This window comes from Periplaneta americana, chromosome 4, assembly GCF_040183065.1.
Source record: "Periplaneta americana isolate PAMFEO1 chromosome 4, P.americana_PAMFEO1_priV1, whole genome shotgun sequence".
Taxonomy (NCBI): Eukaryota; Metazoa; Arthropoda; class Insecta; order Blattodea; family Blattidae; genus Periplaneta; species Periplaneta americana.
The window spans coordinates 94,051,962-94,069,770 of NC_091120.1; the positions used below are offsets into that span (position 1 = coordinate 94,051,962).

The 17,809-nt window shown below is 34.5% G+C and overlaps 1 protein-coding gene across 1 annotated transcript in view; it reads right to left on the reverse strand.

The window, feature by feature from the left end:
* LOC138698052 (acid phosphatase type 7-like) overlaps nt 1-17,809 on the reverse strand; it is a 38,779-nt gene that overhangs the window by 4,259 nt on the left and 16,711 nt on the right. Inside the window, exons 4-8 of the mRNA XM_069823735.1 lie at nt 15,030-15,238; nt 13,398-13,495; nt 9,768-9,945; nt 4,493-4,635; nt 1,087-1,258 (exon numbers count right to left, since the gene is read on the reverse strand). Of these exons, the coding sequence (XP_069679836.1) occupies nt 1,087-1,258; nt 4,493-4,635; nt 9,768-9,945; nt 13,398-13,495; nt 15,030-15,238 (800 nt within the window). The remainder of the gene's footprint in view (nt 1-1,086; nt 1,259-4,492; nt 4,636-9,767; nt 9,946-13,397; nt 13,496-15,029; nt 15,239-17,809) is intronic.

Genomic DNA, 17,809 nt, shown 5'->3' on the forward strand with positions numbered 1-17,809 from the left:
CCCCAGTAACAGCGCACATAGAATATATTCATAGCAGAGAAGACAACTATATAAAAAATAAGCTGACCATATTAATTGTAAGGTTGAGAAATTAAAGCTTGAAAATAAAAGATTATCGAAAAATTGAGTAGTCTCCAACCTTGAGCACATAGTGCTCACTGAGCTGGTGAAGCACAAAAGTATAGGTAGTCTTATCTCGCATATCATATGACAGTGTAAGCATTCACGGAGGATGCCAACTGAACTGATCTCTCCAAGTACGTGGTGTTGTTCAATGCAACATTCCAAGCAAGTTCTCACACCTTTGTAAATAAGTAGACCTATTCTAAAGTTTTTAATAGAATTTTCGTTGAAATTGTGATGAAATATCCTGAATTTAGACAGTCTCTGACATAGAAACACTTCTAAAGTAAGCACTTCTAGACTGTGTATTTACAGAAAAAATGGACGAAAAGCAACAGGTGGAGGAAGCATATGCCCTTTGTCACCAAGAATTAAAACACAAAGATAAATGTAACTTAATGTAGACAATATGAACTTTCATTTATTTATTATTTTTTACCTTTTATAATTCTGCACTTTGTAATATTTTTTTATTTGCAATTTTTTTCATAAATCAAGTACAGACAGTTCCTATGTAGACTGGTCCCACTCCAACCTCTACCTAACAAATTTTGTTATCAAGTGACAAGTGGTACAGAGAGATCCATGCATGCTTCCCTATGCAGACTGGTGCCACTCCACTCCCCTTACCGCTTAGCTTCCTCAGGACAGGCACTCTGCACTATTATCATTAAGCCAATGGAACACATCTACCCGGGACCAATCTGCATAGGATCTCTCTATACAGGGTCTACTCTAACTTTAAATTTATAGCTGCTTACAAAATTATAGGGGTTAAGTTCAGTTAGATCATGATGCTAGGTACATTGTCACCTTCTATTGCGAGAGTTCTCAAAGCACACAAGCACTCTCTTGCTTCCTAAATGCCTCAGTGGCACATATCCATATAACAATAAAATTAAACTGTATAGTACCGGTGTGTTACTTTCATAAACTAAACATATCTGTGTACTTAATTCTTACCGCTGAACCAGTGGTAATGTGAACTGGAGCACCTGGATTACGATACGGTTCCTCATAGCTTCCATTGTGGACAGAATAATCATACAATGGCCACAAACGTTCATAAGAGTGTTCATGAGCCCAAATTGCCAAATCAACACCATAACTATTCAGCATCTTTTCCAAACCAAACCTGTCATGACAAAGTTCATTAACATTAACATCATGATACAATAAAAATCGTATTTTATATCTTTCAATTTATAAGACAGAAAGTCAGGCAAGTGAGGTGCACACCCAACCACTTTGAAAATGAAAGGGTTTTCCACGGGAAAGAAGACAAAAAGAGAGAAAGCTCAGAGTCAAAATGTTATACAAAATTGTAGACAATAAGCAGTAAGATTATCATAATATCCGTATTTGCAGACATGTTCAACAAACATATTCATTCACAGTGTTCTGTCAAAGGGCAGGTCTTTCACTGCAAACCCAGTATTCTCCAGTCCTTTCTATTTTCTGCCTTTCTCTTAGTTTCCACATATGATCTATATAATTATCTTAATGTCGTCTATCATCTGAACTCTTCTCCTGTTCATCATTCCTTTCAGCGGATCCTTCAGAAGGCAGTTTCTTCTCAACCAGTGACCAAGTCAATTCCTTTTCCTCTTCCTGATCAGTTTCAGCATCATTCTTTCTTCATCCACTCTTTCCAAAATAGCTTCGTTTCTTATTCTGTCTGTCCATTTCACACACTCCATCCTTCTCATTATCCACACTTCAAATGCTTCTAGTCACTTCTCTTCTCTTCGTCGTAATGTCCATGTTTCTGCTCCATATAATGCTACACTTCACACAAAGCACTAGTCTCTTCCTTCGTTCTTTCTCCAGAGGTCCACTCCTTTTTCTATTAAAAGCTTCCTTTGCCATTGCTATTCTTCTTTTGTCTTCTTAACAGCAGATCATGTTACTGCTTGTAGTACACCCCAAGTATTTGAAGCTCTACTGCCTCTTTTAGAATTTGCAAGTTTACCTTCTTTGCTTTTCTTCCTATGACCATGGTCTTGTTGGCATTCTTGCATATGGAAAGACTCATCATGCCATGTTTGCAGTTGTTCTTGGGAAAAGTAAATGCGGTAGCTTCCCGTTGCTTTCCACACTACTCTCTCTTTCGCATCTTAAAAGATCCCAGAGGACCCCAGCATGGAGGTGAGGAGAGTGGATTTGACTAATTAGGCCCTCTAGACTTCACCGAAATTCACTGCAAGGGTTATATATAAGTTCTATCAGGGTTTTCGACCTGATAAGAGACTGGGAAATCCCAATTAGTCTGTCTCCCACACACATACTAAGTAGAATTTTAAGACTAATATTTTATGACACAATACGAGCAGATATAAGATATTTTGGAACATTCTGTAATTAAGTAATCAATGAAGAATTCTGCTTATGGTTTGGTAGTCCAATGGAAATGTACACAATACTGATTATTCTACTTTTTTAATCCGTATTTTATGACCGCACAATAAACTCAATTTGTGGCCATCAAGAGCCCCATCAATGCTTCTGATTTTTTCCCGACAGGCAATCTTAAAAACAAGGTCTACACAGACACTCAAACACTGTAAGATCTGAAAATCAATATCTTACAAACAATCATACTAATCACAAGCCAGTTCACCGATGTAAAGCAATAGTTAGCATGTATGATCATGAAACAAACAGGTTGGGTTCAAATCCTGGTTGGAACAAGCTACCTGATTAAGATTTTTCCGGGATTTTCCTTTCCTCAACTCAAGAGCAAATGTTGGGTAACTTTCAGCATCTCGACTCATTTCGCTGACATTATCACCTTCATTTCATTCAGATGTTAGATAACCATTGCTCTTGATAAAACATCATAAAATAAATTTTAAAAATTACAAGCTAAAGCTACAGTATGTGAGTTGTAAAGCATACATTCGACATGGTGGCAGACATTTCCAACTGTACTTATAATGTTAAGCATACATTTCAATTAAATTAGATTCCCTTGGTGACAGAGCCAATAGTGACTCACTTTCTTAATGAAAGCTGACTACTCATCACTAATTATTCATATGCTATCACTGGCTTGGTCTGGCTTTCTTAGGGCTGGCTCTAGAATGGATCCATGCACATAAGCTTACTTAGCCCAATGTGCGCTCTATATATGAGTATGCGATGATTGTCCAAGTGCAACAGATGACCCAGGTGGCCGATTGTGGCAGATGGGCTATCCTGTCTCATCCCTGATAGAGCAAGATCCTATACCCAGATGAGTACCTGACAAGCCCTAGAACCCGAAGCCCTAAGCTCCAAGCCCTTCGTGTATCAGTATCAGAAACTCATACTACCCCTAAGACTTTACACGGCCTATTTTTAATTATTTTTAATATTTAATTTAACGAGAGATGACACGAGAAGTGGACTGTGTTGGTGGAATGAAAGAAGGAAACAGGAGTATTCCGAGAAAAACCTTCTGCTTTGTCCACCACAAATTCCATCAAGTCCAACCTATACCACCTGGGAAGACAATGTGCTAGCTATAAGTCAAAGGCACGGTACATACATTACCATAGTGAAGCCAATTATTAACGGAACAGAGCATATATTAATTAATTAACCAGATGCTCAGAACATCGGATTTTCTCCATTTGTTTTCTTATGTGGCAATAAACGTCTTTGATACTATTAACAATTTATCTGAAATGTTGATAGCTTAGCATATATTGTATATATAAAAATTGGGAAAATATTTACACACACATATAGCAGTTACGAAAGTTACATAACCTTGAAACTATAACGAAGTCGCATTTTCCTAAAAAAAAATTACCTCAGTATGTATTTAATGAAAGATTGAGTATGAAATTTAGAACGATTATTACTATTTTTGTGACATAAAATTTTCTGTCTAATGTAGAAAAAAAATAAAACATCTATGTTGTCATGTCTATAAAAGTTCGAGTATCTCTTCGAAATATAAAAGACAGTTTGGTTAGTTGCTTATTGTTCATTGAAAAACATTCGCTTCAATGGTATTATTATGAAAAACCTTCCAGCAAAATCTTCTGTCTGAATGGTATTGCTGTAGTGTGTGTTTATGTTTGACATTCATGAGGTTCACCAAATGTACGAGTATTGTGTTCATGTGTTAAAGTGGTAACAAGTAGGATTAATCACAATATTAGTGATTTCAGATATATCTGATAAAATATTAAGTGAGACATTATGGCCATTTTTCATTAATTTAAAATCTCAATTCTTCAATTCACAAAAATTTTATGAAAAATAACTCTTCAATAATAAAAGCCAACAATCAATATCAAAACAAAATACACATAAAAGAGGCAACTAGAAAACAGATAAGAAGGCATCCCTTCTTGGTTTAACTAAGAAACAAGCTTACCAGTTCAAGAATGGTACGCCAATACGAGTGTAAGTTCCAAAACGTGTGCAGTCATCAGAACCAACATTGGAACAGTACATAGGCCGATGACCATACACCACAATCCATGGGCGAACAGTGCGATTTTCAGGACTTGTGGCTTCCTGCAGCAATCACCGCATATTTCAAAACAATATTTACAACTAGCCGTACCCGTGCGCTCCGCTGCACTTGTTAGAAATAAATATCAAGTAATTACATAATTAAAATAGGACATTTGGTCCAGGGAACATTCGTGATTGATAGAAGGATAAATCGTTTAATATGTTACATGTACTTAATTTAAATTGTATTTAAATAATTAAAATGCAATCAGGTCCAGAGACCACTCATTTGCTGCAATGATACTTCCTTTGACATGTTTCTTAATTGTTATTACATGCAGCCATAGTTTAATGAAGATTGATATATCATTTAGTTTTAATGTGTATACATTATATTACTTGCTATATGTTTCCATTGAATTATGGTAATAACTTAATTGTAACTCTTGTTTTCTACGTCTTCAGTAAATAGCGCTTGGCCCACTATGGTTCTGAACCCTTCAAATAACTTAAATAGTGATACAGCATATATAGTGATATGTAATTATTATATTTCTTTCTTTTGAAAATGTAAGAATTCACGATCTACTACGTACCATTGCCATGGAATGAATAAATGTGCTTTTTCTTCCTACTGAAAAATTTTATATTTTGCAGATAGGAGTTACTGCAAGCACGACGATGCTATAATCTGAGGCGGCGGTGAAAATGTATTGTATTGTTACTTTAAAAGTCTTGTATTTATCCTTAAATATCAGTCCTATCAAAATTTTGCATGGAATAAAACTTATCGAAAATTATTTTTAAAGAAATTTATGTTATGTAACATTTTTCACAAAAAGCAATAATATGCGAAATATTTCGATTTATTTAATTCAGGCCCCTTTAAATAAAGTATTTTGAATGCCATATAGCCTAAAATCTAAGTTACAACAAACTTAACTTATATTTAAATTTTCGTCGAAATCTGTTCAACAAACATCCAGACAGACAGACATACAAACAAAAATTTCAAAAAAGCGATTTTCGGTCTCAGGATGAATAATCATTTATATTATATTGTGACAGCGACGTGAGATTCGAACTCACAACTAGCGTCCCGCAAGAAAGCGGAGCACGGAGGGACGGCGCGCGGCAGAGAGTAAGGGGAAAGGGCCTACGCGGCGGGAGAGTGGAGAGGGAGTTTGTGCGCGCATCTTCTGCTTGCCTAGAGAGGCCGAGAAATCCGTCGAAGTGGAAGACTCGCGAATTCGAACTTTCGAGGCTACGTCGCTGTGGTTATAAATTACGGTCGCGAAGGAACGACAGTAGTTTTCAGTTGATTAGTCAGCCAGTCAGTGAGCAAGCCAGAGCAAGCAAGCCAGTCTTGTGTACCGGAGTTCGGCTCGAGTGTGCGTCCGCAACTGTATCAGCATCCGAAGGCCTGAGTTCGAGTGCAGTGGACCGCAGTTGGAGGGACCTGAGTTCGAGTACAGTGAACTGTCTCTGAAGGTCTGTGGTTCGAGATACTGTGAACTCGAGTGACTGAGCTAGAAGAACTGTGAACTGAGAACTGATAGTTCTGATTTGTAAATAGTGCTTTGTAAATATTAGTTAAGATTAACAGTTCATTGTTGTTCGTAATAGTCCAAGTAAATTGTCATTGCCGTCAGTGGAGTGCTATAACGAATACTGTGTTGAGTGAAAATTCAATTGTTGACGAGAGCGTTTAAGGCGAATTGTAGAAAGGAATTATTGTTGTGACGAATAAATTACATTGTTGTTACTAATAAAATTCACAATATTATATTACATTACATTATGTTAAGGCACGTCTCCACTATTAAACATTTAACAACAACATGTTAAATATAACATGTTGAATTTAACATGTATATGGACATTTCAAGTCTCAATTGACTTAACATGTTAACTAAGTATGTTGAATTTAACACTTTTGCTTGTGCAGCGTCGGTACAGTTCGGCAAAGTTCGTACAGTTTCCATAGCAACAACTATAAGTTCCGATTTTGTGGCGCGTATCTTGATCATTTTTATATTATCATTGGTACTTGGTGTTGGCTGTAAGTTGTTCGAAATAATGGAGTGGATGAAAGAAAATACATTAGAATAAAATTAATGCACTGATGGAAAGGCCTTGTTTGTGGGATGTGTCTGCAAAAGAATACACGGGCAAAGCTAAGAAGGCCGACTGTTTTAGAGAACTGGAATTATTATTTAACTGTTCTCGAGAATACAATAGAGAGTTTTTGCACTCTCATCGTACGCTAAACATTAATGCTATGTTGACGTCAGTAATGGTCGTATTTGGTGATGCATGTTAACGTTCGTAAAACTTCGGAAAGAATAATTATACGATATTACCCACTCCTTTAACATCTATCATTCCATAGGCCCTATGATAATCAATCGCGCTGTAATTTTTTTAACTGAGATGAAATGGCTGCTCTTAAATTGTGTCTTTCTTTGATGTAACAGGAAGTATGTTTGCATCACTATATTAAAATCGTGTTCTGACATTCTCAGCAAGTTTTCGAATCCAAATCGATACTGTCTTCAACTTTAAGCTCGTTTAGAATGTATCCTGCATAGTGTCTTTTACTAAGATATTGCTGCATCCACATTCTCATTTTCTTCCTTTTCAAAGACTTGTAACAAGCAATAGAGGCAATTACAAAAGTCATATCATCATCTGAGTCCATTCTCCAAGGTTTGAAAATGAAACACTATCTATATTAAAATCTCATAGACTGTTTATGATGGACTACGCAAAGAAAGTCAAGTTTAACATGTTTAACAGTGTGGACAAATTGTTAAATGAAATTAGCATTAATATGTTCAATCAACATGTTGGAATGTTAACAGTAAACAATTTAACATGTTGTTGTTAAATGTTTAATAGTGGAGGCGATCCTTTAGGCTATATTATATTATATAAAAAGTGTGTTGATAACAGATGTATTCCGATAAGTAAGTTTTTAATTTGTTGTGGGGGCTCTTGAATCTCAGGAGGAACAACTTTTACAATAATGCAACATAATCTGCTTGGCTCATTACCCAATTTTTTTGCATTGCATTTATTGCATATGTATTTTATGTATTTTAACACGATTCGATTGATTATTTGGATTATAAAATAATGGAATGCTAAACTAACGTACTATTATTGCATACTAAATCAATACACTCTCGTTATTCGTTGATTCCCTGAGATGAAAATGAATGTGTACATAAACATTATTTTAAGAATTACAGGAAACGAATATACAGAATAGCCTATCAAGTTTTCTGTGCATAAGAAGCTATTTTATTTACCTGTCCTCGATTCACTCATAAGTTACTCTAATAACATTGTAGCATTATGTCCATCTAGAGAAACTACACTTTCCAATGGTGAAATAATAATTAATTATACAAATTGGTTAATTTAGCTTCCGAGATTACTTCATACAAACACAGAAACATTCTCTGTAGGTTATGTTTAATAGCTTTCGTTTGTTGTTATCCAAGGCCCCTTATAGACGAAGTCATTTGTTTTTATTTCATTACAGGCCATTAGATGGTATTGTTATTTTAATTTTAAAACTCATTTATCTCATTAAATATCAGTCCTATCAAAATTTTGCATACAATAAAACTTATCGAAAATCATTTTTAAAGAAACTTTTGTTATGTAACATTTTTCATGATAATCAATAATAAGGGAGATATTTCGATTTATTTAATTTAAGCTCCCTTATAACCCCTTTTTAAATAAAGTATTTTGAATGCCATATAGCCTAAAATCTAAGTTACAACGAACTTAATTTATATTCCAATTTTCATATAAATTGGTTCAGCCATTATCGCGTGAAAAGGTAACAAACATCCAGACAGACAGGCAGACATACATACAAACAAAAATTTCAAAAAAAGCGATTTTCGGTTTCAGGATGGTTAATTATACATGTTAGGACCAATTATTTTTGGAAAAGCGAAAATTACCAGAAAAATTTCGGCTACAAATTTATTATTAGTATAGATATATTCATTATTAAGTACACTTACGAGCATAATTTCAACTGCATAGTTAAGGTACGGTCACACGTCGCTACTTTTGCAGCACTGCAGTACAAAAAACTGTGAAACTCTTGCACTGCGACGTGTGAACAACGGTGCAACCCGAAAAGTAGCGGCTGCCGAACCTGCTGCCAGCTACTTTTCCATGCTGCGCACAGCTTAAAAGTAGCGACGAGTGAACAGGGTTTTCTCAGGGTTGCAGCAGTTTTGATATCAGTTTTGTTGAAACTTTTGCTGTGGTTGCAACCAGTGTTACCACCCAAATGTGCCAATGATACTTTTATTGTTTGGATATATTTTAATGTTAAATGTGATGAAAATAAATTATCTGTAACAATTATTAAATACACAACACATCTGAGCATAATTGCTGACGATATAATTCATTTTTTAAATTTTCCGTAGCGTAGTTCCAAACAGGAGGGTTGCCAACATTGATTACGTGAATATGCTGTTGGTTATCATTTAAGTATATAGGCGTTTTTAAAAGCTTTATAGTAAAAATAATGTCAATTTCTGAATACTAGATACGACAGAAAAGCAAATAATAGCTAAGGAAGCTTTCACATGAGTTTCTTAATAATGCGAACATAACCACAAAATGTAAATTGAGAAGTCAACACGGAGATGGAAACCTGCAGCATGACTGCGGCTGCAAAAGTAGCGCCTTGTGTGTGAACAGACTCGCAACCTCCAGTTGCAACTTATGTAGCACTCAGGTTGCGCAGCACGAAAAGTAGCATGCAGTGCGCTACTTTTGGCTTACGTGTGAACATGACACGCAACTTTGCAGCTGCAGTACAAAAGTTGCGCTGCAAAAATAGCGATGTGTGACCGTACCTTTAGTATTTGTTGTAAGATTCCATAGCATAAAATAAAGTATGGTATCACTCCTGAATATAATAATGAAGATAAGGACAAGAGGGTAAAAACTTTTTTACTGTTGAATTTCAAGCCCAAAAATAATTACTTGTCAGTATCTGCCTTATTGCTTCCACTTGGAGGTTGTATGTAACAATGTTTGTCATTCAAGACATCATACTATCATTCCACATTATTGTGTATCTTACTGTATATGTGTATGGATAAATCTTGTGTATATATATAAAAACTAAATTTCATTTCATTACATACCTTAAGATCTTGTTCCAACCATTCATACTGTTTAATTAACAGTTTCAAACCAAACTCCAGGAAGTAGTATACTTCAGTGGATAAAGAGATGAAATGCACTGGACCCATATTGAAACTGTACCAAAGACCTTCTGAATTGCCTGGCATGTTGAAACGTGCACGATAGTTACTGAAGTTACTGAAAAAAAGAAAGAATAGGAAATTCGTGAATTTGTTGAAAACATGAGCAACTAGATTTACAAAGCCCAATTCTCTTATAGTATATAAATATGTTCCTTCAGGCTGATACAAGAAAAAAAAAGATGATTGCTGTATATGTTATGACTGAAGAAAACGATAATTATTAAAAAAAAAAAATAAGTAAGCCTAGTCAGAAAAGTTTTGTTACAATAGGACATTATATTGCCAAGTTTATTTATAGTGAAGAAGAAAGCAAAATTTCAACACCTTCAATAAAGCTGCTTCCTGAAGGAAATAAAAAAAAAAAAAAACATAATTTAAATAACGCTGTTTTATCTCCTTTTCATGTTATTAATTTCTTCCATATTGTAAATATTTTTTAAGATACTTTAATAACTTCCTCTAAAGATAATTATTGTACAAATTCTATGAAATATTGAAATCCAGTTGATATAAATAGTGCAATATTAATTTAACAGTGTAATTTTTTTATCATGTTACTCTAACTGATTATTACAGTATGATCATTTCCTTTCTGTCCCAGTGCCAACAGGTTACAGTGGGCGCCAGAGATTTTTGTATGTGGATTTTGTTAATCTGAACTGCAGAGTGAGTTACTCACTGCTGCAGGGTCAGTTGATATATCTGTCACAAGCACGCTGCAACTGCAATGGGTGAGACATAAGAGTAAACATACAGGCCCGAGAATCCGAGTGAACTCTGCTGGGCAGTCACCTCCAAAAACTATGCACATACAGCTAACTATAGAAGTACAGTACACACACTGCAAAGGGACCAGTTCCCAGCACACAGTTTTCGAAATAATTCCAGTTCCCGCTGCATAATCTTTTCCTCGTTACTACAAAGTATAAAGACAATCTATATAACAAAAATAACTATTCTACATTGAGAAGAGAATGAGAAATCTCATATCGCTTGATCTCAACGAAAGTCGATATCTGGGGATCTTTGGGATCACAGAATACGAATATGGTTTATTATTTTGTCCGAATTTATCCCTAAAGTGGTGAACTGGGACAAAAGTGGATTCTACTTAAATTTTTAAAAATTTAAAATTTAAAATAAAATAAAATACAATAACAATTATTTGCATATTTTCAAAATTTCATCTGCTCCAAATTTTAAGCATCATGTTTGATTTTTTTTTACAATATCTTTGTTAGGTTCTCACATTTTATTAGTTATCTCTTGTAAAAGTCCGCTTCTTTGTAAGTATTTGGATGGTCGAATCATTAATGAAAAAAAAAAAAAAACAGAAAAACTGAACTGTGAGAATCCTTTCATATTTCAGAAGAGCTATTCTGTATGATTTTACCTCTACCCGAGAATCTGGTTTTGATTTTTCATATTTCAACAGCACATAGATTCATAATGATGTCCTAATACAGAGTTTTTTTTTTATGGCTAACATAATATTGAGTCTTCTACTACTGTGTCTTGACTAATACTGTTTCAGGAGTCCAATTTGAGGTAAAAAAAACCGAAGAAACACGGCAAAGTCATTGAACAATGCGAAGAATGAAGCACCAGCTATTACTGCACTTGTAATTTTTGCCAAGACAATGTTTAAAACATGAACATAACACCAAACATAACCATAGCAGTCATCTTAACATGTCCCTCCATTCAAAACTTGATAGGAGTCCCTTTGTTACCACTCAAGAGATAGCTGTTGTTACTTCACGAAATAGTTATACTCCTCTGCCCATGTGAAGGTAACCACACAATATGACATATTCTTGTTCTCTAAGATGTTTTTTTAATTGTGGAACTGTTTTGCCTCCTTTAGACGGATTTATTTTCAGTTACGTGAGACACAAACTTTGAATGAACTCATAGTCTCTCAAGTGTTAACATGGGATTGGTCAAGAATTTTAAGTTTATTACTTATATTGAGCTGTTGCAAGAACGTTTCGCAATAGGCTCGAAGGATGGATACTTATCACTTGCATAAAGCATACTATTAGGTGTGTCACTATGTCATTGGAGAATTTATGTAACTGAGTTTCTAATCATGTTATCTATTTTAAACAGAAATTGTTTTGGAATTTTATTAACGTGAGCTGTTTGAAAAGGATATGTCAGAGCTGGTCCAAAAAACTGGTTTATAACTATTAATTTTTTATGAGGCTGTAGAAGATACGTCACAGTGATTGATTCCATGTTCTTTTGCAATTTTGTTAAGACTTTCGTAGCACTGGATATTAGCATCTCATTGCATGTTGCACTTAAGTATTTTATTTCATCATCAGCTGTCTTCCTAAACTAAAAATAAATCTATCTGAAGAAGACAAAACAGTTCCACAATTAAGAAAACATCTTAAAGAAAAAGAATACGTCACATGATGAGATTACCCTCACAAGGGCAGAAGAGTAGAACTATTCCGTGAAGTAACAACAGCTAACTTTTGGATGATAACAAAGGAAGTTCTCTCAAGTTCTGAATGTAGGGACATGTTGAAGATGACTATTGTTACACCAGAACATTCTCTTTCAGGACACTCTTGTGGCAGAAAACACAGCAGACATTGCTGTAGTTAGATATCAAATTTTTCCGAATATGCTGGGAAATTGTCCTAGGATAGAACTACTGAGAATCAAAAGACATAACATCATACACGTGATGCTGGCCAATGCTCTTTGATCTAAAGGAATAAAGGTTCACGAGGAGATCCACTGCCTCACTGATAATGACAGCAGTCATCGAATTGACATTATCATAATTAATCAACCACGATCTCAAGTTCAAATTAACGATTTTACTATTCGAAATATCAAGTAGATAATCAGGTGATGTCGAAAAAGAGAAAAAGGACATATACGAACCTAAAATACCATAATATGGTATTACTTTCTAGACAAGTGTAATCTAAAATTTATCAAAGTTACTAGTCTCGTTTTTGGTTAATGTGGTACCTTACATAAATTGTTTGTTAAATGGAAGGGAACTTACAAGTTAGAAAAGTGTTTACAGAACAACACAATATGTATTAAAAAGCACTCATTTGCCACATTAAGAAATCATATTTTATATGATATTCAAGATTCTTAGGCGAAACTTGTGAAGAGAAATTTATTATGTATTTCATAATTTGTATTTATCAAAATCAAACTCTGAGAATTATTCTGCATCCAATATTTGTATTTGAATTCAGAAAGTTTGAGTTATTCTGTATCAAATGGCAAGCCCGAATTGGGCCAGACTGAATAAATAAAATAATGGAGTAAGGAAAAGCATAAGCTAATTTACGAAACAGGACATAAGAATTGATGTGTGGCATGTCAGAAGTCTTTATTTGTCAGGCCCTTGCAGTCAATACCCTTTGAAATGTGGCTCACCATACCGGCTGCACAGGAACTGTTGGAAGCAGGACATTAAGGAAATAATCGTACTGTGTAATAGATAAACTATTATAATGAACTACTTACTAAGCTTCTTCATGATTTCCCGGACACGTCATGTAAGGAACATAAGCTGCAACTGGCTGTATCTGCTTCATAAATTCATCTCCAATTTGTCCATTTTCCTACAGATAGATATAGCACAAAATTAATTTAAGTTTCATTTTGTACGTTATTACGTTGACAATTGCAATGAAAGAACCAAAATGTTTGTATTTTATATATATATATATATATAAACCATTATTATTATTATTATCATTATTATTATATAGATTTATTAGCAGTTTCTCTGTTCCCAGTTTCCATTTAATTCTATCTAAACATATGTCCTTCTCTAGCATCCTAGCCTTCATTGCATTTTCCACTTCATCCCTTCAACATCTTTTCGGTCGTCCTTTTTTTTTTTTTTTTTCGAGTGGCACCCTTGCAGAATTTTCAGCCACCTATCCTCATTCATTCTCTTGGTGTGACTGAACCATCTAAGCATAATATTTTAATTCTTTCAATAATTATGTTTTCCAAGTAGTTACCCTTCTGATTTCATCATTTAAATATAATTGCAATAATTATCATAATTATTAATAGGATAAATAAAAACACGTCACAGGAAATGTGATGTATAGTATAAATGTTGTTCATATGACAGTGTGAATGTAATAATTTCTTCATGGTTCACAGAGCATATAATTTTAGTTATGTACCTTCTACGTAATAAGAATCAATTTCCTCTAAATAGCCTATTGGCCAGTTTCAGAAAGTAAGAAGATAGAGTATGGAAACATTGTGAAAACGATTCTCTATAATTTAAACCTTGAAAAGGAAAGATCTCTCACTATTGTATGAAATGCTGTTAAATCATATTTTCCATGTAGATAAAAGCACGTGAGATAGAAAAATGTCAGAATTTTTTGATACCGGTACTCAAAATTCACTATCAAAACTAATATAATCAATGTATGATGGGCTACTTGATTTTTTCTTCAATACTTAAATGAAGTTAAAAAAACAACAACTTTTACTCCTCTTGAGGTAAGATGCAAAAGATGAGAACTGAAATGCTGAACAATATATTTGAACATGCTATTGTACGAGATTAGATGAGGAAATTAACCATTAACAATATTAATATGATAATCACAGCTTTGGTTTCAAAATAAATGCACAAAATATCTAAGAGAAAAATTATAATATGTAGGCTAGAATATACTCTCTGGACGACAGCAGCAATAATACAAAATATCAACAGTAGACCTATCTAGACCTTAAAAATATCACTTTCCTAGCCCTAAAATACATTATTTTCCTGTGATATTGGGTCAGTAGATGTGTACCTACAGCCAAAAACGTATATACATACGCAATATTTTGTACATAATAATAAATTCAAATAGCTCATTTCATAAAAAGTGTATTGATAACAACTGTCACATAAATTTTATTACATAGGCATTCCCTTATCTATACATTATATACCATGTAGACTGTGAATAATACAACATAATGTTATAAATTACAAATTCAAAGTCAGATAGAACAATAGTGTCACTTCACCAATTACAACTTCAAAGTTATTCCATTACTAAAATGTTCCTCCTACATATCCATGTGACATAATTGACATTCCCTATATAACACAGGTCTGAAGAAATCACTTACAGAATCCATATCATATGCAAAGTCACCAACATGAAGGACAGCATCATACATTCCACGCTGAACTTCCTCCTGAAGATGTGGCAATGATCGGGCATTTTCATTGCCCATATCACCAAATATTGCTAACTGAGGACTCCATGTGGATTCATCCGGTGATGTCACAAACCAAAACATACTTGACCATCCCTGGTCACTGCCACAATGGTAAACTGAAGAAATAATGAAAAGTTACATTACTAAATAAATTATGCAATTACCAAACTCTACGAGCACTCAATAGCTAAAAGCACAATTGTTAATATAAAAGCAATGGTTTTGTAACAATTTCAAAATATTGTGGCAGCAGGCCGGAATATTCTGGCCGCGTCGGGGAATGGCGCGTGTGGAGAAGAGACTCGAGCTTCAGCAGGCACTGAAGCACTGTACGAGGCAAGGAGAAAGAAGGCTATGGGACAGTGCAGCGGAGAGAGCAGGGGAAACGTCTGGAAACCGATTGTTGTGGGTTCCAGAGGCTTCGCAATGCAGAACATTCTAGAAGTTCGTGGTAAATAAATAACACCGTGAGTTGTCGTCGGAAGTCAGTGAGTCGCGAGAGAGTTAGTTAGCCTTCAAGTCTTGGACAGCAGCAAGCAAGGTGGTCCTGATTTCGATATGCAGTGAACGTGAATGAATCTTCGGAAGTCAGTCTACATGTCTTCGAATGAGCATGGAAGCCAGCCTTTGAGACTGGGGTTCAATGTGAGGAGGACCGCAACTGTGGCAGCGACCAGGCGAGAATCTGAGTTCGACGTGCAGTGAACTTGAGTGAGTCTGTAACTGTGGCAGTATCCAGGCGAGTGTAACGTATCTGGAGGCTTGGGTTCGACGTACAGTGAACTTGAGTGAGTGAGCTAGAACTAGCCAAGGTGAACGAACTGTGAACTGGCAGTTTTGTTCTGCACATAGTGCTTTGTGAACATTAGTTGAAATTAGGAGTCCATTGTTATTCTCAATAATACATGTCTATTGTCATTGTCATTGTTTGGAGTACAATAACGACTACTGTCTTGCTGTGTTGAGTGAAATACACATTGTTGACGGGTATATGGTTCAAGGTAGAAATAAAAGTCACATTGTTGAAATATAAAAGTTACAATATTATTGCCTTTCTGCAATATCTCCTTTTAATAATAGACACTTACAAGTGCATTAGGGCATTCGAAAATTAATGCAACTCTATATTTTTACAAGATACATGAGTTTAGGAAGAATTTAAGATAATAGATTTTGAATGTCAAAAACATGTTGCCAAACCTATGGAAGCTGGAGTACAGTACCTCATTTGCATCATCGTTTTTACATAATTCTCTTACAGGCTGCTCTGAAGCCATTACGTTTTGATATCTTCTTTAAACATGGATGCTCCACAATGGTTCTCTAATTTTCAAGGACAGGTCGTGATCACATGGGTTCATATCTGATGAATTCGGTATGTGTTAGAGGATTTTCCAATTTTACTTTCCCAATGGATTGGTCTGTAGCAATATGAACACTGTCACTTGTAGCAATGGATCTACCAATGACCCAGTCATGTCTGTTGGATTGTCTTCCCATTTGAAAGGTTATCACCATCTCATAATAGTCTGATATGGTTAGAACTCCTTCCTACAAGCTTCTTATAATGCCCGAAGTATTGAGTTGCATTTTTACCATGAATAATTTTAACTTTTATTATGAAGCAGTAGTGTTCTCATTTACTAAATATTCATTTAAAACAACATTAATCATGATGAAGATATAAAAAATGGATGAGACCATTTATTTATATCTTAAATACAGCTCCTGTGTACAACAGTTGCTCTATCACACACTACAATGAAGTTCCAAGTAAAGTTCTGAAAGCTTGTTCTGAAATATTATCCCCTCCGTTAAGCTATCTATGCAATTTGTCAATGCAATGTGGTATTTTTCCAGAAAGACTCAAATATTCAATAGTAAAACCAATATACAAAAAGGGAGATAAATGTACTATTGCTAATTACAGACCCATATCATTATTAACAACATTTTCAAAAGTGTTTGAGAAAGTTATGTATAATAGATTATATCATTACCTGGAGTCCAACAATATATTAGTTTTAGAACAGTTTGGATTTAGAAAACAAAAATCGACAGAGAATGCTGCTTTTAGTTTGGTGGATGAAATACTAAATTCATTAAATTCGAAACTACATGTAGGTGGGATTTTTTGTGACTTGGCTAAAGCATTTGATTGTGTAGACCATAGTATATTAGTAAATAAATTGAAGTTTTATGGTATTAAAGATGAGATGTTGGGTTGGTTTACATCGTACTTATCAAATAGAAAACAAAAAGTAGAAATAAATGTACCAAATAGTCATAAAGTTACTTATTCAGAATTTAGAAATATTAAACATGGTGTTCCGCAGGGGTCAATTTTAGGTCCATTGTTGTTTCTAGTTTATATTAATGATTTAGCCTTGACCATAAACAATTCATCCCATGTAATTTTATTTGCAGATGATACAAGTGTAATTATTTCAAGCAAACAATACGATCATTTTATAAACACTTCTAATACAGTGCTGAATCTAATGAATGAATGGTTCCATGCAAATAAACTAGCACTTAATGTTGATAAAACCAGTGCAGTCAAATTTAGTACACACAATAGTGCTCAGGTTTCCTACAGTATTCGATTAAATGGAACTCATCTCAAAGAATCTATAAGCACAAAGTTTCTTGGTTTAGAATTGGATAATCACTTGAACTGGAAAACG